Here is a 25,454-nt window from a genome sequence, read left to right as displayed (position 1 = left end):
GAACATCAGAAGAAGCTTCCTGAGAAAGGGAGACCTTGAAGAGCCCAAGGGTCTAAATGAGAAGAGAGGGAACACAAGGGTGTTTTAAATAAGTTGTGGCAGAGACAGAATTAAGAAACCTTTAGGCAGGAGCAGAGGTTTAGCATGGGGAGGAAATAAGAAGGATTAGAACTGTCAGAGGAAGAGCCTGACTTCTCTATACAATCATGGTGCACCTTCCACATATCGTGGATTTTACAGACATGATCACTGGTCCTCACCTAACCCCTGTGATACTTCCCAGGTATTATTTGACAGACAAGAAAGCAGGCCTAGAGAGTTAAGTTGACATGTCCAAGGCAATACAGCTAGTAGGTGAGGGAAGTGGGATTCAAACCCAGGTTGGCCTGACTCTGAAGTCTGAGGTATCCTCCTCAGACACTTTCCTGAAGTGACCATGCCTCTAAAGGGGTCAGAGAACTTCCCACATTAACAGACTGATGCTGCTGCCTGGACCACCTCCCAGTTCTCATATGGGGACCGCTGGCCAGAGGGCAAGAGCGGCTGCTTACTCTAGCTCTAACCCTCTACAATCTGGGGGCCCCAAATCCCTATGGATGAAGTAATTTCAAAGACAAGGGTTCTGTGTGGATCTCGTGAGCATAGGCTGCCCTGTGCCTATGCCTGCCTTGGATCTCACAGAGAGCCTCCCTCTAAGTTGCTGCAGCAAAGCCGGTGGCAAATACAGGCCCTGCTGCCTTCCCTGAAACCCTTTGGAAGAGGTCACCTAAGGTCAGAAGACTTTGGAAATGTGACTGGCAATAGCCTCTAGGACAAGGGAGCAGGATCTTGCCTCTCGGTTGGCTGGTCACACATACAGGCAGACCAAGAGAGGTCAAAGGGGGAGGGAGGTTAGAAGTTGGCAGGCCTGCAGGCCTTGAGTGACAGCCACTTGTTCAGGTTGGGAAAGGAGAAATAAGTGGGTTAATGGTTTTGGCCCTTGAGGCTGGGAGACTAGGGCAGGGGGTGTAACTAGATGCTGGGTAAAAAGGCAGGTGGGCCAACTGTAAAGTTGGGGGCTAAGGGCATCTGTTCCAAGTCAACAGGCAGGAACCATGCCCCTGGAACGGCTCAAAGGACCAGCCTTGGCCTGGAGGGGTAGGGTGGGGAGTGCTTCATAAAAGGCCCGTGCATCTTCATTTCAAAGGTGTTCGATCTGGAAGACTGGGGAGAGGGTGTCTCTGTAGAGTGAATTCCCTGTCTGTTTGGGGGCTGAGGGGAAGCAGGGAATGTAAACCACTGGACAATGGCTGGGAGTATTGATTGATTTTTAAGGCACAGCAGAGAGAAGCCCCATGGTGAATGCTCCAATTCTTAGCTACAAATGTCTTGCCTGAGATCTTTCCAAAGGACAAAGTGAGTAGCATCTTGCTTGAGACGTTTTCTAAGTCTCTGCTTCTGAGAGCAGTGAATTCTTGCTCTGAAAGCATCAGTCATCCCATCCGCAGACAACCCTGCACTGTCACCACATCCATGAGCAGTCCTATGCTTCACAGTGTTCATGTCCCAGGCCCAGGCACACTCTGCTGCCTAGGCTGGGGGGATGGGCCAGGCCTGGGTTCTAAGCCAGCATGGCTGTGGCTGACAGGAGGTGGCAGGGTTTGGGGATTACTGGAAATCCCTCCAGCCCAGCACATGACAAGGACTAGAATATGATCTGGGAATATTAGGTTGGGGAGGCAAAGGCTCTAGGACTGAAAGAACTTCTTTGAATACTGGATTTTGAAAAAGTGATTAGGTTGCAGAGGACAGTTGGCAGCAATTATAGATAAGAAAATAACAGTGTATTTTAAAAAAGATATTTCAACCAGTCAGAGAAGAACTAAAATGGAATGGACTCCTGGGGAAGAAGTAGGGTTCCCTCAGTCTCTGCCAGGATCCAAGAAAATGCCACCCTGTGAGCTCTTGGAGATTCCTGCCAGGAGGAGAGGGAGCAGGCAATCAGGGTGACCTAGAGGACCTCTAAGGCCCCTTCCTGAGCCCAGGCTCTAAGAAGAATGACCACCGAGAAGGATCTTGGCCCAAGAGAGGGTCCCTAGGCTCTCAAGAAGTGGCAACAAGGGCATACACAGGCAGTCATGTGCCACACTCACTCAGAGGCCTGGGCATGTCACATCCTGGCAAGATGCTTCTTTCCCTACCCCAAGAAGAGGCCAGAGTGGGATAGGGGGAAGTGGGAGGGAAAGTGACAGCTTGGGAAGTATTTGGCAGGGTGGCAGGTAACTCTGTACCAGACCTAGACAGAATGAGTCCAGCCTGTCTGGGGATGGCATATACTGCCTTTCCAATTAAACCAATGCTCTCCAAAGGGAGGGTATTCAGTCCTGAACAAAGATTTATTGAGTTCTTACTTTACGCTAGGTACTGTACTAGGTGCTAGGGACTAATTAGTCATGGTTCCTGACTTTAGGAAGTTCAGAGTCAAGTTTGGGAGAAGGCTTCTGAACACATTAAACTAATTCCAGATTGTGACAAGAGTAATTAAAGGAAAGAACAGGGTGCCATGACCCAGAGTAATGGAAAGGGCCTAATTTAGACTGAGGTGGGGGGATGGGATCAAGAAGGATATCTTTGAGACCTGTACTGGTAGGGATTTGAAGGCCTCCTGTCTTGTTCCACTAGCCCTGCTCTGGAGGTCACAAAGGAGAAGAGAGGACACTTATGGGGAGAGTCACAATCAAAACTCAGAGTGTGTGCAGACAAGGAGATGCTGTGGGATACGACACACACATAGGAAAAGAACATGTTCCAGGCACAGAAGGGCAAATCACACATGCCCAGAGCCACTCTCATGAAGTGCAGCCATCCTTGAGGCATTTCCAGCTCTGGAAGAGTAACATAACAGAGCTCTGGGGAAGCATTTCCAGAGCAGAGAGGTTGCCAGGTACTCTTTCCCTGCTAACCCCCACCCCCATCACCCACACGCTCACCTCCATCAAGCAGCTCCTTGACTGTGCGGTAGTCATCCGCAAGGACGGCGTAGTGCAGGGCTGTGCAGCCCTTGAAGCTGGCGCGGTTGTTCAGCCGGTTGTTGAAGTCATCCTCTCGGGTGACCAGGACTGGAGGGACAGCAACACAAACCCTTCCATTAGCAACAAATGCCATGAGCCACCAATCTCACCTTTTTCTTGGTTCTTTATTTTCCTCCCTCACTCATGTACCTGCTTACTAAACACATGATGTACCTACTAAGTGCTGGGCCATCTGTGCAGGGCAAGAGGTGGTAAAGCAAAACCAGTTAATTCCACAAATGTTTACTGACATTTATTATGTGTTAGGATTCATTTGGGTACACAGAAAAGAGTCAGATATGATCCCTGACTCAATCCAATGAAGGAGGCAGACAACAAACAGATATTTACAGTGTTATCGGAGATAAATGCTATGTTAGAGGTATAACAGGATGATATAGAAAGCAGAGGGGAGCTTAGCTCACTTTGCGCATGAAGAGAGTATCCCAAAAAATGAGAGTCTTGAAGGGTGAAGAGAAACTATCCAGGTGAATAAAGAAGGTTGGGGTAGGCTAACGGAGGAGTCAGGTGGGAGAAAGAGACTGTTCTGCTAATAACAGCCATACATCTCTCTAATCTGAAGATTTTTACAATCTAGTGAGTATTTAAAAGTATTTTGGAAAGAACTTTTTAAAAAAGCCATTAAAAATTTGAAACCACAGAAAAATACAAAGTAGAAAAGGCATCAACAGTTCAGCAACTCAAGAAACTACATTTAATATTTTGGTATATATATATATATATATATATTATATGTGTGTGTGTGTGTGTCTTACATATAAATAGTACAAAGCACATATATATGTATCTCTCTCTATATGTACATGCATATAGGTCCTATAATATTAGAGCTTACTATATTGCAGTTTTGTTATCTTTTTTTTTTCACTTTTTATGATGTACTATGAACATTTTTTTTTAATTTTTTTTTTTCAACGTTTATTTATTTTTGGGACAGAGACAGAGCATGAACAGGGGAGTGGCAGAGAGAGAGGGAGACACAGAATCGGAAACAGGCTCCAGGCTCTGAGCCATCAGCCCAGAGCCTGATGTGGGGCTCGAACTCACGGACCGCGAGATTGTGACCTGGCTGAAGTCGGACGCTTAACCAACTGCGCCACCCAGGCGCCCCTGAACATTTTTTTTAAGGTAAGAAGGAGAAGTATTTCATGTGGTCAAAGAGCCAAAAACCCTTGGTTCGGTCCAGTGCTAATATTCATGACTCTCTCTAATTTGATACGAAAGAATCTAAAACCAGTTCCATCACTTCTGCAGGACCCTCTGGGCTGGGTGACCACAGATGTCCCAGTGTACCCTGGATGGGTCTGGTTTATGCCTACTGTCCTGGACAGTCCCAGTTTGGACAATAAATTGTAAGGTTATCCCACCTCTGGGGCCCCACCTTGGGAAATGAGACCACCTAGAACAGTAAGTATCCTGCATAGAGGATAGGGTTTCTTTTTTGCCTCATGGAGAAATTATTGGAGCTACTGTCTATGTTCCCACCTGAGTTGAGTTTGTTGGGGGCAGAATTTGGGTCTACCTACCTGTACACCCTCTTCCCTAGCCCATAGGGCTTGCAAAGGTAGGCTCCTCTTAACTCTCATTGGATAAAGGGTATAATTTAGTCAACAGGTAACCTTGCCTAGGTAGTTAAAAGCACCATACCATTTCTAAATCATTCTTTTCCAAGTGGTCATGGAATGGAGTCTATGCAATTCCCCTCTTGTGAAACTAGACTTCCTATTTAAAAGTCCCCCAAACCAGAAGACTGTCACATCTCTTCCTAATACTAGTAGACTTCACTTACTGACCTTCTACTCTTGCCTGGAATGGTCACTTCACACAATCTATTTAATTCTTCTAACTAACTTCTGTAGTAGGTATTATAATTTCCATTTTACAGATGAGGAAACTGAGGTAGAGAGGTCACATAGTCAATGAGTGGTTGAGTGAGGATTAAAACCCAGGTGTAATCCAAGTCCTCTTTCTTCTATTTTATTTTTTTAAGAGACAGAGAGAGTGAGCGAGAGCGAGTGCACATAAATGGGGGAGGAGCAGAGAGAGAATCCCAAGTAGGCTCCACGCTGTCAGTGCAGAGCCCGACGTGGGGCTTGAACTCATGAACTGAGAGATCACAACGTAAGCCGAAGTCAGAGGCTTAACTGACTGAGCCACCAGCACCCCCAAGTCCTCTTTCTTTACATCATATCATGTTGCCACTTAATTTTGCAAATAAGGGAATCAGAGCCCAGAGCCCAGACATTTTGGTTTTAGCCTTGGTTCCCACTCCCTCTTCTTTCTCTGCTCAAATGAAGGTACAAGCACATTCTCCTTGGAACTTGCCTTAATAAAGATCGGTCTGAGATTTGTAGCTAGCACCAGGATAAGCGAGCTTAGGTAGAAGCATTTCAAGTGTTTGGCTAGAATGAAGTTGGTGGAGTGTATAGTTGAAGAACAGACAGACTTTCTTGTAGTCTAGTCAATTAATGATAGATCAGTTCTTCTGCACCACACAGAGGCTCTCCAGACTGATGACCTCTCCCAACCCCTGAGTGTTATCTGACCTTTCCTGGAGCAAGAAGAACAGGAAGAAGGCCTCTGAATAGCTAACATACAAGTCCCACGTGCATCTGCATTTTCCCCATAGGTCGCCTTTAGGACCTAACTCAGAAATGACTAACTCTTAGTCACAAATAGTCTTATCAAATCATAGTAAGTGATCTTGTTTCCAGCCCACTGCAGATTAGGAGAAACAAACAAGAAGCCTGGGGAGGAGGCTTCAGAATCCAGCAGACTGATTAAAATCAAGCGCTGCCCAGGCAGGAAGGGAAAAGAACAGCACAATAAAAAGCTGAAAGAGGAAGTCACAGAATACAGCACCTCAAAAGCCCCTAAGGGTATCACTGAACTGCCACACAGGACATTAGCTGTTGAATATAATGATGAACCTGAGGAAAAGGGATAGTTGGCTCAAAAAAGCAGGAAGGATATAATCCATTTTACAAAGAAAACACATCACTTATTCAACAAACAACATTTACTGAGCATCAACGCATAGTAGTAGTTTCTGGAGACACTAATGAATAAGACATGATTCTTGACTTTAAGAAATTAACAGTCTGATGCAAGAATCAGGAACAGACAAATTATAACACTGTTTTGTGAGGACAATGACAGAGGTATACACTGGATGTTTGCCATAAAAAGCAGATGAACTCAAGGAACACAGTTGGGGCTATTCGGTTCAGGGACAAATTTTGTCAGCAGAGTACCAGCGTCATAGTCTACCTAATAAGGAATGTCTGTGAGGAGGACCCCTGCTCATCTCTGAGGTCTCATCTCTCACCATGCCCTTCCTAATGAGCTTTCTTGCCTCTGAACTTTTACAAATACTATTCCACTGCCTGAAACACTTTTCCCTCTCCATGCCTTCAGCTGACTAACTCCAATTCATTTTAGGCCTCTGATTAGAAGTCACTTCCTCCAGTATTACTCTTCCTAAATTTGAGGCAGTTATTCCTCCTAAGGGCTTCCTTGGCACCTTAAGCATCTCCCAATTACAGTATTTATCATATTCTGTTGTAACCATCTGTGTACTTGACTATGTTCCCTACTAGACCAAATGCTCACTGAGGACAGGAAGTGTGACTGTCTTCAGAGCTGTATCCCCAGTGTCCAGTTTGGTGTCTGGACATAGATACACACTTCACAAATACTTGATGAATTAGTGAATAAATGTGTAATACATAAATAAGGTCCTAATATTACCTTGTTTTAGAGTGTGGCTGTTAAATAAGTGAGCTCAGGAGCCAGACCCTGGTGTTTGAATCCCAGTTCTGAACTTACTGACTGTGTATCTTGGGTAACTTACCTAACCTCTCTGTGCCAAGTTTATCTGTAAATGGAAATAGCAGTACCCTCTCATGGGATGTTTTAAGGATTAAACAAGACACTATGAGCAAAGGGGCTTGGAACAGTGCCTGGCATATAGTACCTCTCAGTAAATGTCAGCCATTATCCTTCCTGTCTGGTCTTGTGCTTCCAAAGTTCATTCTGTCTGTGAAAAGTGGTCCCATTTGGGGAATCCTGCATACACTCTTCCCTTCTGAAAGGCGCACTGCTGACTAAGAACCAGCTGTTTAATTTGGTGTTAGCAGTACCCTGTTTGACAGCTCTTTCTCCCTTGTCCTTGTTAAAATCCTATAGCACTAGTGTTCCACAGAATACTCTTTGGAAGTGAGTAGTGTACTACAACCTCTAGAGCATTTTCCTTTCCTTATTTATTTCAGAATAAGCCTGTGAGGTGTAAGTTTATTTTCTCATCTCACAGATGAGAGCACTGAAGTTGAGAAGGGTGCTACAATCAGTTAGGACCCAGTGCAGGTCAGCTAGGCCCATTCTGTGCTCTTGCAGGAAGCTCTTTTCCTGACATCACCCAATTTGAGAAGCCTCTCCCAGAAGATCTTGCTGAAGCCCCCAGATCATATGATGTCATACTATTCTCTATCCAAAACAAGTAGCTAAAGGTGGAAAGGAGGTGTGGGGAGAGGTGCGGCACGTGCCCTCACATATTTACCCACTCTCATTGAGGAAGAGTAAGTAAATCCACGAAAGCTAAAGTGACTCATTCAAGACTGGCTCACCAGCTGCCCACCAAGGTGGTCTTTCGAGGCCCCTGTGTGAGCCAATCCTCAGCCAGCGAACTGACTCCTTCCTAAAAGAAGACATTTCCCGGCCTCTACCAGCCCAGGGAGAGATGAGCTCAGGCTCCTGCTTCTCCTCTAAGTCAGCCGTTCCCGTCTCTTCACCCCTCTGACCACAGGGAGAATGATAACGCATCCCACTGTCATCCTTCTGCTCCCACCTTTGTCTTTTGATGTTGCAAAGTCTATACCTGGGTGGTGTGGCCAGTATGTGCCTGATGTGCACTCTGCAGGATTCCCTGGACTCAGCAGTGTCAAGGAGTCAGCAGAGGTGAAAGTAGTACCTGAAGCCCTTCATGTAGCCCTGGCCACTTGCCAGCACTGCTGAAATTACAAAAAAAAGCCACCGTCTCCCACAGTGAGAAAGTGATTTAAGGTAATGGGGTCATACAGTCCTGACTTTAAGCTCTGCCACTACTAAGTTCTTCTGTCTGTAAAATGGGTATGATAAGAAATCATTTGAGGAACACTATGTGTTTAAATATTATGACAATCAAATCTGGTAACAGGGTTTTTTTTTTTAAGACATCATCACCACAAATATTTACTAATGTTGCTCTCCCTTGGGTTAAGCACTGGGACACAGACATGAATCAGACATGGCACTTGTCCTCATTTGCAAAGTCTACGGGGGGAGACTTTGAAAAAAGGTATATGAGGCAAGATGGGTGGTCTCTGGTTAACAAAAGCTTTATTACCACTGCCTTGTACAGGGGAAAGGCAACCCTAGAAACGAGTGCCTCTCCCTCAGGCTCAGCCAGCCTCTACCTGCCACTCCAGAACTTGTGCCATCTAATGTCATGGAGTGTCTAGCGGTGCCTTTGCTTTTAAAGATGTGGGCATGTCTCCACGAAAGTAAATGTCTGTGACTAATCTGACAAATGCGAGAACAACCCCGTACATTTGTGCAGCATTTTATAGTTTCGAGAGTACTTCAATGTGACTGTTTCCTCATTCCATGACAACTTAGGACAGATGCCATCGCTCTACTCAACAGATTAGAAGACAGAGGTAAAGAAGCTGGGTGGCCTGCCCAACGCACACTGCCAATTGGTGGTGGACCAGAACAAGATCTGGAGCCTGCCTGGCCCTATCCTTCATACTTCTCAATGCCCAGCTTCTGTCAGTGCCTGCAGGCTCAAGCCTCACATAAACCAGGGTTGCTCAACCTGGTTTGAAGCTCAGGATGTAGGTTAAATTTTTATCAGAGTCTCGGGGAAGAAGCCTTGGGCTCTTAGCTTCCCCCCGCTCAAGATATTCTATATCAGGGCACCTGGGTGGCTCGGTCGGTTGAGCATCTAACTTTGGCTCAGGTCATGATCTCACAGTCTGTGCATTCGAGGCCCACATCGGGCTCTGTGCTGACAGCTTGGAGCCTGAAGCCTGCTTCAGATTCTGTGTCTCCATCTCCCTGACCTTCCCCTGTTCAAGTGCTGTCTCTCTCTCTCTCAAAAATAAACATTAAAAAAAAAAAAAAGATATTGTGCATCTATTACCTCTTTAAATCCTCGCTATAACCTGAGAGACAGCACCTTGCCAGCATGGGCAGGCCGACCTTTCAACCCGTGTGGACACTGTCAGCTCTGCTTCTTGTGTTTGTCTTCAGGCAGGGGATGGGGCAGGAGAGAGACCTCCTGTGCGGGGTCACCACGAGACTATCCCTGGGAAGGGCAAGGCCCTTCATTTTCTTCCACAGCCTGGAAAACCCTCCTTCCTCTCCAAATCCTACTTGTTCTTTAAAGCCCTGTTCAAGCTTCCTCTTCCAGGAAGTCCTTTCTTCCCAGCTCTGCTCTGGATGCCTGTCATGTTGATTAGGCATACCCATCTGACCAGTTAATCATTTATTGCCTAACAATACCCCTTGTAATACTTTCTTGTGTTAAAATTTCCCTCTGACCCCCAGTTAGATCATGGATAACAGTAACTAGTTCATAACATTTTCTGTATATATTTCATATAGCATCACCTCAGTATTTTATGCATCTATAGCACTCAACATGAGAACCTTCAACCATCTGCCTGCCCATGAGCACACCAACACTGAGCTCCTCAAAAGAGTAAGTGCTATGAGAGTCATACATGCACAGGGTCTAATGGCAGCAAAGACAGGCACAGGTCATGTGGCTTGGGGAGGAACCTCCCAGAAGAACGGTCTTGAGGATGAAGAGGATCTTGCCAGATGGAGAGAGGAAGAAGGGCATTCTAGGAAAGAAAGTATGTGCAAAGGCCAGGGCATGAAGTCTGCACTACCTGGCCCCTGGAGAAACTGAGTCTTTCAGTAAGCCTAGAATGCTGCGGGCAGAGATGAGGTTGCTCAGGGAGGCAGAGACCTGACTCAGAGTATTTGGATTCTACCTTGAAAACTATGGGCATGCAATGCAATGATTTTTCTTAGGAGATTAAGCAGCATGGAGAACAGCAAGAACAAAAAAGATCAAGAGACAAGAGAACTGGATTCAAAAATGACTCTTTTGGGGCGCCTGGGTGGCGCAGTCGGTTAGGCGTCCGACTTCAGCCAGGTCACGATCTCGCGGTCCGTGAGTTCGAGCCCCGCGTCGGGCTCTGGGCTGATGGCTCGGAGCCTGGAGCCTGTTTCCGATTCTGTGTCTCCCTCTCTCTCTGCCCCTCCCCCGTTCATGCTCTGTCTCTCTCTGTCCCCAAAATAAATAAAACGTTGAAAAAAAAAAATTAAAAAAAAAAAATGACTCTTTCACTAACTGAAGATGCATTTCAATCCCTCTGTGCCCCCAGATTCCCTATTTTCATTTTTTTAAAGTTTATTTATTTTTAGAGACAGAGAGTATGAATGTGAGCAGGGGAGGGGCAGAGAGCGAGGGACAGAGAGAATCCCAAGCAGGCTCCACACTGTCAGCACAAAGTCCAACATGGGGCTCGATCTCACGAACCACGAAATCATGACCTGAGCCAAAATCAAGTGTCGTATGCTTAACCAACTGAACCACCCAGGCACCCCCAGATTCCCTATTTTTAAAGTTGAAGAGTTTTTCTACACCAGTGGTTCTTAAACTTTAGCGGGAACAAAACCACGAGGGTAACTTGTAAAAAAAAATGTTGATTCTTGGGGCACCTGGATGGCTCAGTCGGTTAAGCATGTGACTTTGGTTCAGGTCATGATCTCGCAGTTCATGGGTTCGAGCCTCGAGTCGGGTTCGGTGCTGACAGTTCAGAGCCGGGAGCCTGCTTCAGATTCTGTGTCTCCTCTCTCTGCCCTTTCCCGGCTCATGTTCTTTCTCTGTCTGTCTCTAAAAAATAAATAAACGTTAAAAACAAATTTTTTTTTAAATGTTGATTCTTAGGCCCCCATCTCAGCAATTTTTAGTAGGCAGGGCCTGGGAATGTACAGTTTAAAAAAGCCCTTTGTGTTGCTCCTCAGAGAAAACTCTAAGAAGCATCAAACTAGATGGTCTCTGAGGGTCCCTCCCACTCTAATGTTCTTGTGACAAACACAAGAAAGATACAAGGCTAGTCAAACCCATCCCACCTCCACCTGCTTCGTCCTGCTCCAGAGAAGCTAAGGATGTCTGGGCATCAGAGCACTCTTCCCAAGCCCTATGTTTAGAAACTTAGAGCAAAGCCCCCAGGACACCAAGCCTTGGGATGAGACCTCCAATATCTCACTTATACCTCCTTCTGCCTGCCTCCAGAATCCCAGTTGGAATTGGTCCTTTTACACCATATACTCTAGTCTATCTCCTCATTCATCCACCAAACATTTATTAAGTACTTTCCATGGGCTGGGCCATGGCCTGCAGAGCTTGTAAATGCTGCAAGTAACACTGAAAGAAATCCATCTTTTATAAAATATCTCTGGCAGGAAAGAGTTCAGAATTTTGAGTTCAAGAGAACCAAATTCTGATCCTACTGACTCTGGAAAATTACTTTGTCCCTCTGGACCTCAAATTCATCATTGGTAAAATGGGAACATAAATATCTATGAACTGGGTTGCTGTGAAAATCAGAGATGATGTGGTATAGTAAGGGGCACAGGAAATGGTTGGCACCTAGGAAATGGCCATTTTCCTAGTCCTGGAGCTGTTAATATATCCATATTCCTCTGACTTTCAGAGGCTTTTCCCACCTAGTCCTAGTTAATGTCTCAACTCCTCCCTTCCTGCTGGCAAGACTCCCCATAAGAGGACCCTGGTGATCCTACCATGAATCCTTAGCAGGCAGTATTGTGCAGAGGTCAATAATGACTGAGGAGACTGGGGAGCAAAACTCAGTGTATAACTTTGATTAAAATACTTAACATCTCTCAGAATCTGTCTCCTCATCTGTAAAACAGATATCACCACCTACCTTGCAAGATTCAATGGCAAGCCCAATTAAAACACAGATGAAAGGGGCGCCTGGGTGGCGCAGTCGGTTGGGCGTCCGACTTCAGCCAGGTCACGATCTCGCGGTCCGTGAGTTTGAGCCCCGCATCAGGCTCTGGGCTGATGGCTCGGAGCCTGGAGCCTGTTTCCGATTCTGTGTCTCCCTCTCTCTCTGCCCCTCCCCCGTTCATGCTCTGTCTCTCTCTGTCCCAAAAATAAATAAAAACGTTGGAAAAAAAAAACACAGATGAAGGATCTGAGTGGATATATATACAAATGGCCATGAGGCACATGAAAAGATGATCAACATCATTAGCCATCAAGGAAATGCAAATCAAAACCACAAGATACAACTTCACATCCATCAGGATGGCCAAAGTAAAAAAGACAGGCAGTAACAAGAGCTGCTGAGGATGCAGAAAAACTTGACCCTTCATACCCAGCTGGTGGGAATGTAAGATGGTGCAGCCTCTTTGGAAAACAGTCTAGCAGTTCTGCAAAAGGTTAAACAGAGAGTTATCCTATGACCAACCAATTCTACTGCTAGGTATAAAGCCAAGAAAACTGAAAACATTATGTTCCCACAAAAACGTGTACACAAATATTCACAGTAGTATTATTCATAGTAGCCAAAAGGAGAAACGACCCAAATGTCCCTCAACTGATAAATGGAGAAATGAAATGTGGTCCATTCATTAACGGACCATTCAGCTATGGAAAAGGAATGCAGCACTGACACATGCCACAACACGGATGAACCTTGAAAACATGCTAAGTGAAAGAAGTCAGTCCAAAAGATCACATATTGTATGACTCCATGTATATGAAATGTCCAGAATATGCAAAGCTACAGAAACAAAGTAGCTTAGTGGCTGTCTAAAGTTAGGAGGAGTTGAGAGGAAATGGAGAATGGAATTTCTTTTTATGGAGTGATGGAAATGTTCTAAAACTTGACTGTGGTGATGAATGCACAACTCTTGTGCATATATTATAAGCCACTGACTTACACACTGACTTTATATATTTATATATGTATGTATTTTAGAAAGAGAGCATGTTGGGGCACCTGGGTGGCTCAGTCGGTTAAGTGTCTGCCTTCGGCTCAGGTCATGATCTCACGGTTTGTGGGTTTGAGCCCTGGGCTCTGTGCTGACAGCTTGGGAGCCTGGAGCCTGCTTTGGATTCTCTGTCTCCTCTCTCTGCCCCTCCCCCACTAGTACTCTGTCTCTCTCTGCCTCTCAAAAATAAATGTAAAACTTAAAAAAAAAAAAGACAGCATGTGTACAAGTGGGGGGGGGGAGTGGGTATGAAGGAGAAGGGGAAAAAAAGATAGAGGGAGAGAGAGGGACAGAGAGAGACAGAGAAAGAGAGAGAGAGGGAATCTCAAGCAGGCTCTACACCCAGCGCAAAGTCTGACGTGGGGCTTGATCCCATGACCCTGGGATCATGACCTGAGCCAAAATCAAGAGTTCCAACGCTCAATCCAATAAGCCACCCAGGCATCCCTGACTTACACATTTTAAATGACCGAACTGTACAGTATCTGAATTAAATCTCAACAAAGCTGTTATATTTTTAAAAAGTGTATGTAAGGAGGTGAGCACACTGCCTGACATACAGTAGATAGTCAATAATGTCAATACATTTATTATTGTGCCCTTTCCTCTTCCTGATGCCACTCCAACTCTGACGAGAGTCACCTCTCAGATTAACACTGTACAATGTGTCAGGCTCATTGCAAGAGCCCATTTCATACTCAGTAGAGGGTCACAGGTGAGTCCTGATGCCTAATACCCTAGGACTTAGAGTCTTTCTCCAATACTCAAATAAATATATAACTCTTGGTGAAGTAAGAAAAAAATGGCCTCCATTTATTGAGCACTTACTATATGCCAGGTATTGTGCTAGGCACTTTACAACTATTTTCCTCCCAAGAATCATTAGGCTGTTATTATTATTATTCCTAGTTAATTAATGAAGAAACCATGACTTACAGGGTTGTATAAATTGTTTCAGGTCACAATGATATTTAATAATTGAGCTGCTCTGTTTAACTCCAAGGCTTGTACTCTTTTCTCTATGTGATTACATGACATCATTATTCCTTTTATCTATATGTTACTCATCCTTTATGATTTAAGCAGGCTGATCTTCACCGATCTCCTTTCCCTCTGTGCATTTGAGTAATGTCTAGTCTGTATCAAATTAGTTACCATTCTCTTTTTAGTCTTAAATGTTCTCAGTTGCCTCTTATGTATATTCTTGAACATGGCAGGTGCTCAATAAATACTTCCTTAGTGAGTGGATGTTGGAGTTTGTCTCCCCAAGCAGAAAACAGGTTTTTGAAGGAACAGATACTGTGTCTTACACATCTTTTTATCCTTCATACAAAGAAGGCACCCATGGTCTCTAGGTTGGCCTATGGGTGGAATACCAGACCCCACTTGAAAATGGTTCTCACAGACACCATGTTCTCTGCCCATGGACCGGAAAATTTCTCCTTAAGAACAGGACTCTGCTTATCTCATTATTACCTTCTACTAGGAGCTCAGAAAAGGTTTGAAGAATTAAAGGTAATACTGGGTCCGTACTTACTCTACTGAAGGCACATCAAGGGCAGCCTTCCCCCAAGGACCCCAAACTCATCTTCTCTCACCCCCATGAAAGGGAAGGGGGAGAACAGAAAGGTTGGCCTAGAACTTCAAGAAGACAGGTTGTTGACCCTGCCTGTGGTGCTAGGCAGTGTGGCATCCTCTCTGGGCCAAGACCCCTTCTTTGAACATAGACCTAGGTCGAGCTTTCCAGAGCCCACATGTCACCTTCATACCATCATATTCAGAGAGTGGGGCAAACTCTTAAGAATGTGTTACTCTGCTGTCTGTAGACACGTTGGCACTGTGTTTGATCCTCTTCTTCCCATCTCATCTAACTCTCACAGCAGTAACATCTCACAGCCATCTAGAGTCCCTCTGAGGTGGTCAATCATTACTCTGAGCTTAAACCTCCCCCACTGCCCCTGATTTGCCCCCATCCCAACTAAAGCAGAATCCTTTCAGCTCCAGGGATCCTCCGGGTAGGGCTGGCAACAAGAGGAAGAGCCTGCCCTCTCTGCCTTTCAGCCAGTTATGCTACTTGGTTGGCCAAACCTGGTCCCTCTGTGCTCCCCATCTCTATACCTGCTTGCCTCTTCTCTGCCTTTTCTTCAAAATGTTAAAAACTTGCAATAAAAACAAATACAAAATGCTGTAATTAATAGCCAATTCCAAGCCAACCCAGCATCTCTACTAATAAACCTCAACACTTGCAAAAAGAACAATAAATTCTGCCTCTCTCTGGTTCTGAGGTGGTCTCTTTTATATCCAGTCCGTGTGTGTGTATGTATGTGGGTAAGTGTGTCTACATATATATTTATTTTCCTTTATTTCCCATCCAGGGAGGGGCAGAATAATGAACTGCGTGCGTCAGGGAAGATGAATCTGAGATACTAGGGAGCAGTGCAGTAAAAAGATTAAAGTGTTATTATTGTTGTTTTTTTTTCCCCCATGGTCCATTGTGACAGCTCGACCGTCATCTGTAAAAAATGTCTCAGCGAGAGATAATCATCGGAAACTCAATAAAGCGTCAGGGGGAGCCTCAGCCCCCATCAATCACTGGGTGCCTGGAAAATTTCAGCCCTCTGTCTCCCTTCCTGCTATCCATATAAATGTCTCTAATATATTTTGTGTGGTGTGTGGGACCCATCCCTGATTTGGAACTTTTGATGAAAAAATATTTATACACAAAATATGTAAATCAGTTAAAAATCACAAGACTAGTCCTTTGCCACCTCATCCCACTTTTCCTTTATTTTTATAAATGTATCAAATTTATTCTTTTTAACAAAACATGTCAACTCGTCTATCTCCCTCTCCTAGTCAACCATATATAAATATGGCTAAAAGGAGGGGAACAATTAACCTAACTGGCTGATACACTTCATCTTGAAGTTGGCTAACAGGCGTGATGGATTCACAGTGCACTGTCCATCCTGGTGACTCTGTAGTGGCTGGCACTGCTGAGAAATGAGATGTAGAACTGCTGGCCCTGGAGGAGTGACAAGGCTGTGACATTGATGAGGAAGAGGCAGGGACATTATTAAAAATAATAACTTGCCCAAATAGCTTTTGGCTTGGCAGATTCCCAAGCCTTCCAAGACTCTGGACCAGCAGAGGTTCTGGGCTAAGTGTGGGACACCTAGAGGCTGCTCTGGTGGCCAGGTTCTGTGTAAGAGCAGGAGACAGTTCCGCTGGCATTTTGGCTGCATCTCTCTGCCTCAGTTTCTTTTAGTGCCTACATCACAGGGCTGCTACGGGCACACAGCATCAGTGTTACCTGCTGCTGCAGCCACCTCATCACCATTATCTTATTATTACCTCCCCTTGCTTCTCCACCCTGCAAGGGATCAGTTCCTGTGGTGCCCTCTCCTCTAGAACCATCAAGGCTCCTCTCTGTCTAAAGGATAAAGTCCAAGTATCTAGACCTGGCCCCAGTCTACTAATGCCACATCTTTCCCATTCACTACTCTTCAAAATAAACCTGCTGTATGGCTGCTTCACCTGGACAAGTTCACTTAACAGCCTGAAACACATTTTTTCTTTTCCTCACTGTTGTGGATATAATTCAGCCCCTCACACCCAACTGCACCCACCTTCAGGCCCTCCATAAAACCTTCTTATACTTTGGGGCTCAGATACCATTTTATTTCCTTAACTGCTTCAACCAGAGATTCTCTTCTTTGAGCTCTGATAGTCCTTATTATCTGCACCTCTGACTGGACACTTGTCAAAGACTGTCTTGGTCCAGTCTTCAATCTTTATTATTACGATTTACTTTTCTTACTAGTATCTCACACATTTGCACAATGCCCTGTATCTTCTCAAGTGCTTTCATAAGTACTTCAATTTGATCTTTATAATAAACCAATAGTTTACTCTTTTCTATAGATGAAAAAATCAAGGCTCAGAGAAATAAAGAGAAACGCCCAAAGTCACACAGTTAGGTGATGACCAGGCCACTCCTCAGACTCTAAATATCTGGCTCTTTACAGACAACAGTTTGCTACCACTGAATAGCATTTGGAAGCCCATGTCAAAGATTCTGAATGAAGTTCCATAAAAGTATGGTGAGGACAATGATGATGATATAAAAACAGAAATTTACATTAGTGGAATTCCTTCTATGTTCTGGGTTTTAGGCTAGGGATAAATATACTATCTCTAACTCTTCTGGTAACCTTTATTTTACAAATAAGGAGACAGAGCCTCAGAGAGGTACAAAAAAATACTGCAGGTGTCATAGCTATTAAGTGTTCTGTACTTATGGCATTAGCCCACAACCTCACTAGGAGTGAAGCTTAAAGTGGCAAAATAGGGTCTCTTCCAGGGAGAAAGTCCAGACGAGTTTTTAAAAGCAGTACAAGCCCCAAGGCCAGAACTAACATCTGTAGACTTAAATCATGCTACTCAAAGACTGGGGACCTCTCTTACGCCCTTGGGAGGCTTATTCTTCCATCTAAATTTGTGCTTTCCAAGGGGATAGAGGGGCTGGGCACACAGTAGGTGCTGGGTGATTAACTTATACTGAATAGATGAGCTAAGATGAGACGACTCCCTGGCACGTCCTGGGGAGGGGGAGAAATGTTATAGAGAGCCGTTCCATTACCGCCAGTGGGAACTCCTAGCCATCTCCTGAACTCCAGGGCACTTGTCCACTGGTTTGTGATGCGCCAGCTTGCACCGTCCTGTCCCCCATCTAAAGACACAGAGATGGGGAGGTCAGCTGGAGCAGGCCAGGGCCTACAGCCCCTGGAGCTGTGGGAAGGGGACCACCCAGGCTATTGGGGTTAGCCTTGGGAGGTACGGCCTACTCCCCAGAAGGGTCCTATACCAACCCAGCTTCTGCACGACTCATCTTTATTCAGCCACCACTTGGAGCTGAGAAGAGAAGTTGATTTATATCCTATTCTGGTCATGTTTCTGCCGTGTTTTATTGTTTTAATTGTACATATGAGAGGCGCTCAGAGTGCTCGCTTGCATTTCTGACAGCCCCAGACACCCAATGTTTATAACAGTTACTTACAAGCAGCCTGCGGCATCCTTGGCTGGGCGACTTGTTTACTGTTATCGTTAATTTATTGCCTCCTCCACCTGAGGATTGGGACCCACCACCCATCGGCCAGCCACAAGTGGAACTCTCCTGGAGTGAGCATGGGTGGGGAGCAAGGCACTGAATGGAATGTGGTCAAGATCGGGGAATGAGTTGGTAGAGAAGCAGCAGTGATCTCCACGTTCCCCTCCACATCTGTCCCCTCTATGTGCCTTTGTTTAAGCTATGTCCCTGCTTAGAATATCCTTTCTTTTTTCCTTTCCTTTCCACCCTCCAAAGCCCAGCTCAAATCCTACTTCTAAGTACATTACCTGCTCTGATGGTGAGCCTGGAGTTTCTAGAATCTTAGAAATCACATGGCTGACAGGGGCCTTGGAGGCCATATTGCCCAATGACCCAGGGCAAGAATCCTCTATACAGAATCCCTGATGGGCAGACATCCAAGCCTCTGTCAATGCTCCTTGAGTGATGAGTTGCTCAGTACCTCCAAGGAAGGTTTGCATGGAGTCAAAACCCACTACAGTAGAGAAATTCTTCATCAAATGACATTATCCTTTACACTATGCTTTAGTTATCTCTAGTCATCCTAATAGCCCTGTAGATGAGTATTGTTATCCCTATGTTAGAGAGGAGACAACTGATATTCAAGAACCTTAAGTCACTTGCTTAAGACCATACAGCTTGTAAGTTACAGAACTTAGACGAATAGAGCTTAGATAACTGCCTGGCACCAAAGTCTGACCTTTCTCCAGGACACCATTATGCCTCTGAAGATGCCACTCTTGAGGGCTAACGACAATGGACAGAACAGTCAGGCCAGCAGGGTTTCTATGCCACGCACTCCTGTATCACTTGCACTAGCAGACCTGCCCTCTGCCCAGAAACACCAACTCTGACAAAGGTGGGAAATACTGTAATGTGCCTGACTGAGCAGGCTTCTTGCCAAGGAGCAATGGTCATATGTAAAACAGGAGAAGGGTTTCACTAGGAATGGGGCAACCAATAATAAAGTCTCAGAAAGGAGGTCACAGAAGTTTCTTTCCTTTCTAGACTGTGCCTGTGCTGAGCAGGCAGAACAGAGATAACAAGGGCACTTCTCTGATACCTTTGGTCCCCTTGTTTGGATCCTCTTTCCACCTCACACCTTGTCCCCTCACCTCTTACCTTAACTCTTTTCCTTGGGCAATTTTAGTCACATCCACTGTAATCCCTACCAAGTAAACGCAGGGGGCTCCTACATCCCTATCTCCTGACTTCTCCTTTGAGCTCCAGACCCATACATCCAACTGTTCACCCAAATCAGAAATTGGGATGTCACCATGGATACCTCCTTTTCCACCAATTTCCACATTCGGCTAAGAACTCAACCTCATAGTATGTTGTTCGTATCTACTTTCTCCATTCCCAAAGATCACTTTTAAGAATCCCTAGAAATTATAAGTGCATTTTGGGGGAGACAAACATAGCTTCTCATCCAATTCTCAAAGGGGCCTATCATCCCCTAAAGGTCAAGAGCCATTGCTGATCACTCCCCTCCAATTTCATCCTCCACCCCATCAGAATGATCCATCTAAAATGCAAACGTAAACTGAGCATCTCCTTGCTTAAAATCCTTTAATGGCCTCCAGAAAACAGTGTGAGCACCCTAGAACTGTCCTACAATGTTCTTCTCATGTGGAACCCTGCTTCCCTCTCTAGTCTTACTTCTTGCTATTTTCTCAGCACTGTGGCAGATGAGTCCACCTGCTATCACCCACCCACCCCATGTCTCTGCATGTGTTGTTCCTTCTGCCTGGAAGATCCATCCCTCTTAGTCTGCCCGTCAATCTCCCACTCATACTTAAGACCCAATTCAAAGTGACTTCCTAGATAGCAGCCTGCCCTCAAGTAGAACTCATCATTGCCTTTATCAGGGCTATCTATATTCTTTGTACGTCTACCTTTGCATTTATCACCCTGTACTGTGGTGTCTTGTTCATAGGTCTGTCTTCTCACTTGACTGGGAGCACTGTTGACTGGCTAGACCATGTATATTCATTTCTACATTCCCAGCATCTGGCAGAGTGCCTGACACTCAGTAAATGCTACTGAATTATAAAGAAATAAAACTAATAAGCAATTACAACTGTAGAGCACTTTACAATTCACACGTCATATACTTTATCTCTTGATGTTCACGATACCAATAAGGCAGAAAAATGATCTATTACTGGGATTTGGGGAGATCCTTCCAAGGTCACAAACTACAACTCACCTTTCAGTACTGAGCACAGTATAAGACCCACAGAAATTCTACTAGAAATTTAGTAAATTTGATGGACTTAGCATGGCCTCTGCTCCAAAGGTGAAGGACTGTCCAACTGAGCCTTTGACTTTCCTCTGGATTTGCTTGGACACACTCTGGGCAAGGGGCTCACATCTCGTATTCTATTCTAGCTTCCTCACACATCCCATAAGTCAGGTAACCTCCTGTGAAAAAGTATGTCCAATCCAAAGGAAAGAGAACCACAAGATTCTTTTGTTTCTGTCTACTTCATCAATGAGAATGACCCAGAATTGGATACAGTAGGCAATAAATAGTGGTTGAATAGATGAAAGAATGAGATATCTTTAAATGAAAAAAAGAAAGAAAATCTGGTTAAGAAGGAGCTAAAGTCTTGGTAAGGAGAGAGGAGAGTCTTGGGATGATTCTAAAGGACTGTCACTTTTTAGGACTTAGCATACATGAAGTTGGAGGGGAGACCACATTCAAACTGATAGGTCAGGGAAAATCAGAGAAGCTGCCAGAAAACTGTGGCAGGCAATGACGCAGTCTGGAATTTAACAACAACAACAAAACAAGTGCAAAGACAGGCATATTCTGCAAGCTACAAGATTGAGTTCATCAATGATTCTGACAAAATTCTAGTATTTTTTTTAATGGTTCTTTAACACTTAGGTAATTACTGGGTATCAATATGGGTTCTCTATGGATAACACAAGGCCATGCCAGAATAATTTAGTATCTTTTGGGGAAAGGGTTACTGGGCAAAAAAAAAAATAATAATAATAATAATTATATATATATATATGGCAAATGCTAAACACATTTTTATTTTCGCAAGAAATCTAAGAAAATCTCTTAAAATTCTGTGGACAAATGGAGGCTACAGATAAATGAAGTTTGGTGGATTCAGTTGTAAATGTTGAATAATGCTTCCAAATTGTCCTGATTATGAGGTCCAAGGCTCTGTACTGAATGGAATCCTTATGAACATTTAAACCAAAGACTAGCACATAAAGTACATGAGAGCAGGGATCTTGTCTGTCTAATTCACCAATGCCTAGAACAGCGCCTGTTAAATAGGAATGTCATATGAATCCATAGAAAGCCTACACACCAAATTTGCAGATCATACAAAATGAGATACTTAACATTTTAATCTTTATTTCATAAGGAATATAATAGCCTTTTCCAATATTTTTGTTGTCTATCTACCTACCTATACAGAATGCAGTATGGCTAGTGTGAGAGTTAAAAATTCAGAGGAGGCAGGCAGGCAGCGGAAAGGAAGGAAGGAAGGAAGGAAGGAAGGAAGGAAGGAAGGAAGGAAGGAAGGAAGAAAAAAGAAGAGAAGAGGAGAAGTAAAGAAAAAGGAAGGAAGGAAGAAAGAAAATATCTACAACACGGTTAGCAAACTACAGTCTATGGGCCAAATCCAGCCTACTGCCTATTTTGTAAATAAAGTTTTACTGGTTCATATCCATGCACATTTATTTGTGTATTGTCTGTAACTGCTTCTGCACTATAGTGGCCAAGCTGAGTAATCAAAACTGAGGCCCACAAAGCTTAAAAGCCACTATACAGCTCTTTCTAGGAAAAGTATACTGACTATGGATCTAGAATAGAATGTTGGATATGAGCATCAATCTGGAGATAACAAAGACATAAAAGAATGCAGAGGTTGGGGACTGGCGTGAAAGTAAAGGTTAGACTACACGGCTTCACAGCTCTGAGATTCTGTGAAATCAAAAATAATGATTGAAGGGCAGCTGGGTGGCTCAGTTCGTTGAGCGTCGGCTTCAGCTCAGGTCCATGATTTCACGGCTTGGGAGTTTTGAGCCCTGCATCGGGCTCTGTGCTGACAGCTCAGAGCCTGGAGCCTGCTTCTGATTCTGTATCTTCTCTCTCTCTGCCTCTCCTCTGCTTGCACTCTGTCTCTCTCAAAAATAAATAAGCATTAAAAAAAAAAATTTTTTTTTAAATAATGACTGAACCCTGCTGGAATCCTGAGAGCAGGTGAGAGGAACAATCCCTTCCCTTCCACCTGGCTCTGCTCTCTCAGCAAATGTTCCTCCTTGCTTTTTGGTGAGAGCATCTGGACAGAAGACAGAGCTGAGGACAGTAATACTGTGTTTGAGTAAAGAGAGGATAGCCCACAAAGCAAGTCTCCACATAGCAAGCTGCAAATATAGGGCAAGTTTGGTACTTATGAAATTCTCCTCTGAAACATGAAGTGAACATAATTCCTCCAGCTCAGTGGGGAATCCAAAGAGGCATAGGTCATGGCCTGCACATGGAACTGTCAGCTGAGGAGGAGAGAACAGACATATGGGCAGATGAGAGTTCAAATAACCATATAAAAGGTCAAGATTTAGAGAACATTCAAAAGAACAGCTGAGGGCAGGTTGCAATTATTGCCAAGGACACTAAAGGCTTTGTAGAGGGTCTAGCCACAGCGGTGGAGCTTGACACAAGGAGTAGGTTTAGAGAGGTAGAGAGGTAGAGAGGTAGAGAAGTAGGGGGAGGGCAACTCGACACTTCACCAGGGCAGCAATGCTCTGATGCTCTTAACATTGCTCTCGTGCTGCTGACTTGAGAAACCTCACTGGGGCAGCAACAACCCCTCTGCTCTGGGCTACCAGAGCTATGTCAGTCTGGCAGCCTCACTGACAGCTCCGAGGGCTGAGCGCACCACTCCCCTGACTGGACGTCCCTCCAGTCAACGTTCCGACCCTCAGGCAGCCAGTGTGGCTGGCTGTCTTCCTGGCATCACTGCCAACCCTGAAGCAGCACTGCTCGGCTGCCCTGTTGCTAGAAACAGGGGTATCTCAGCCTCTGTAAGCAACACAGGATAACAGACAGGGAGGGAGGAGACCGCCCGAACAAGCAAAAGCCCAAAAGTGAAATATTCATTTCTGCCTGTAGCCAAAGCAACCCATCCTCTCCTAGACCTCACTTTCAAAGAACCACTCACCACAGGCAACCAAGACTGACTTCACTGACTACCCTCCGACAGACATGTGACAAACCCTAGTATGGGTGCACATTGCCTCTTTCTTCTAAAATCCAAACAACCCACATGACACCTTTGGGAGGTGCTTATGACCACTGCATTTTACAAACATAAACATCAAGGCACAGAGAAGGTCCACATTTGTTCTGGGTCATAATGGTAAATTGAGGGGCCAGTCCCAGAGACAGGATTGCATTTCGCATATAGAAGGCGGGGAAGCAGTATTTGGAGTAGTATTCAGAGGGACTTCTGAGGCGGAGGAAATCAGTGAGGCTACTTTCTAGTTCTAGGGCAGGGACGGAACAGGGTAAGTCTGCAGGAAGTAGAAGAGGAACAAAGCCACATTCCATGCAGTTGCCTTAATTATTTTATGGAAACCTGCTCCATTGTCCACTCCTCTGAGGCTCCACAGGCTGAGGCGCTTTCGGAACACCAGGTAAAAAGTACCCCCACTCCCTGCTGTGGTCATGAAGTCAGGCCTCTATCTTATTCCCCGAGACTTCTGAAGGGACATAAATTAAATTATAGAGCCACAAGGGACTGTGAAAGGCATCTATTCCAAGCCTTTTGGGTTATCCATGAGTTCCCAGAGGATAAAGAACTTATAGACTCTCACTCTGAGTTTCTGGTAGAGCTGGCACAGAGCAAGACTGCCTGGTAGCCAAAGGGAGAAGAGTGCTCAGAACAGCAGGGGAGTCTACGCTTACCTTCCAAAGAATGGATTCCCTGCTCCTTGGCAGTCTTGTAAACACTGCTGAAGTCATCCCCGAGGTTTGGGTCAGCACCAGCAGCAAGGAGGACCTGCACCACACTGGAAGAAATCAGAAAGACAGAAGTGTCAAAAGCTGGAAACGCCTAGGAAGTAGAGTCTCAGATTCCGATACCTGTTTGGGGATTGGATCTGCGTCTGTTCAAGTGAGTGGTACAGGGGAAACAACATGAACTCTGCCAGTGTGAAAGTCAAGGGTAGGAAAGCTCTGAAACTTACTAGCTGAGAAGCTCTGGCCAAGTTATTTAACACCTTTCTAAGGCCCTATAGGTTTCCACAACTACAAAATACAAAGTATTTATTCAACAATCAGTTGTCAAATGCTTCCTGTGTTGTAGTCACTGTGCTAGGGTCTGTGCCCTCATGGAGGTTACAGTCTTCTGGGGAGGACGACAATTTAGCATAAATTTGTAGCAATGTATGATCAAGGCTATGATGGAAGAAGTACCATGTGCAGTGGGAAACCAAGGAAAGGGATCAAGAAAGGCCTCCCAGAGGATGTGGTATTTAAGGTATTTAAGACTTGAAGGCTACAGAGTTGGACCTGGGATGGGGAAGTGGGAGGACTCAATGCGTTTACAGATCCTGGAGGCAAATGAGCACGGGGCTTCCCCTGAAGAAAGTAGGGCTGGAGCAGAGAGTGTAAGGGAGAGAAGCATGGGAGAGGAAGCAGGCCACTGAAGGGCTTAAAGGGGAAGGGACCTGACAACATACGCCTTTCCTCCCCACCTCAAAATACAAAGACTTAGAAAAATACATACTATATTGAAATACTAAATTAAAACATCCACCTCCTTAAAATTCCAAGAGTAGCCACTATTCACAGTTTGGTATATCCTTCCAAACCACTGCTATTAGAAAAGTCACTCCAGTAGCTGTGTGTGAATGGACTGGAGGGAGGAGGACCAGAGGCAGGGGCCTCTACAGACTCAGTGAGGTTAAATTAGGTAAATTTATAAAGCACCAAGCATAGTATCCGTGACCCAGGAAGTGTTCATATATACGTTTACTTCACTCGTATTACAGAATATTCCTGCCAATGCTTTATTTTTTCTGTAACAACAACAAAAAAATGTGTTCACTATCAAACATTCAGAAGATATAGATAATTAAAAAGAAGGAAATATTTTAGAATATGTAACAGGGGCGCCTGGCTCAGTCAGTTAAGCAAC

General features: G+C 44.8%; 1 protein-coding gene across 2 annotated transcripts in view; it reads right to left on the bottom strand.

The window, feature by feature from the left end:
• Window positions 1–25,454, bottom strand: part of CLPB (caseinolytic mitochondrial matrix peptidase chaperone subunit B) — a 143,196-nt gene that overhangs the window by 66,994 nt on the left and 50,748 nt on the right. The window contains exons 4-6 of one of the 2 annotated variants that reach the window (XM_043580326.1): window positions 24,221–24,324; window positions 17,794–17,883; window positions 2,970–3,098 (exon numbers count right to left, since the gene is read on the bottom strand). In XM_043580326.1, coding sequence (XP_043436261.1) covers window positions 2,970–3,098; window positions 17,794–17,883; window positions 24,221–24,324 — 323 coding nt within the window. The remainder of the gene's footprint in view (window positions 1–2,969; window positions 3,099–17,793; window positions 17,884–24,220; window positions 24,325–25,454) is intronic. The other variant, XM_043580327.1, reaches the window with a different exon arrangement.

This window comes from Prionailurus bengalensis, chromosome D1 (assembly GCF_016509475.1).
Source record: "Prionailurus bengalensis isolate Pbe53 chromosome D1, Fcat_Pben_1.1_paternal_pri, whole genome shotgun sequence".
Classification (NCBI taxonomy): domain Eukaryota; kingdom Metazoa; phylum Chordata; class Mammalia; order Carnivora; family Felidae; genus Prionailurus; species Prionailurus bengalensis.
This window is presented reverse-complemented; position numbering and strand designations above follow the sequence as displayed.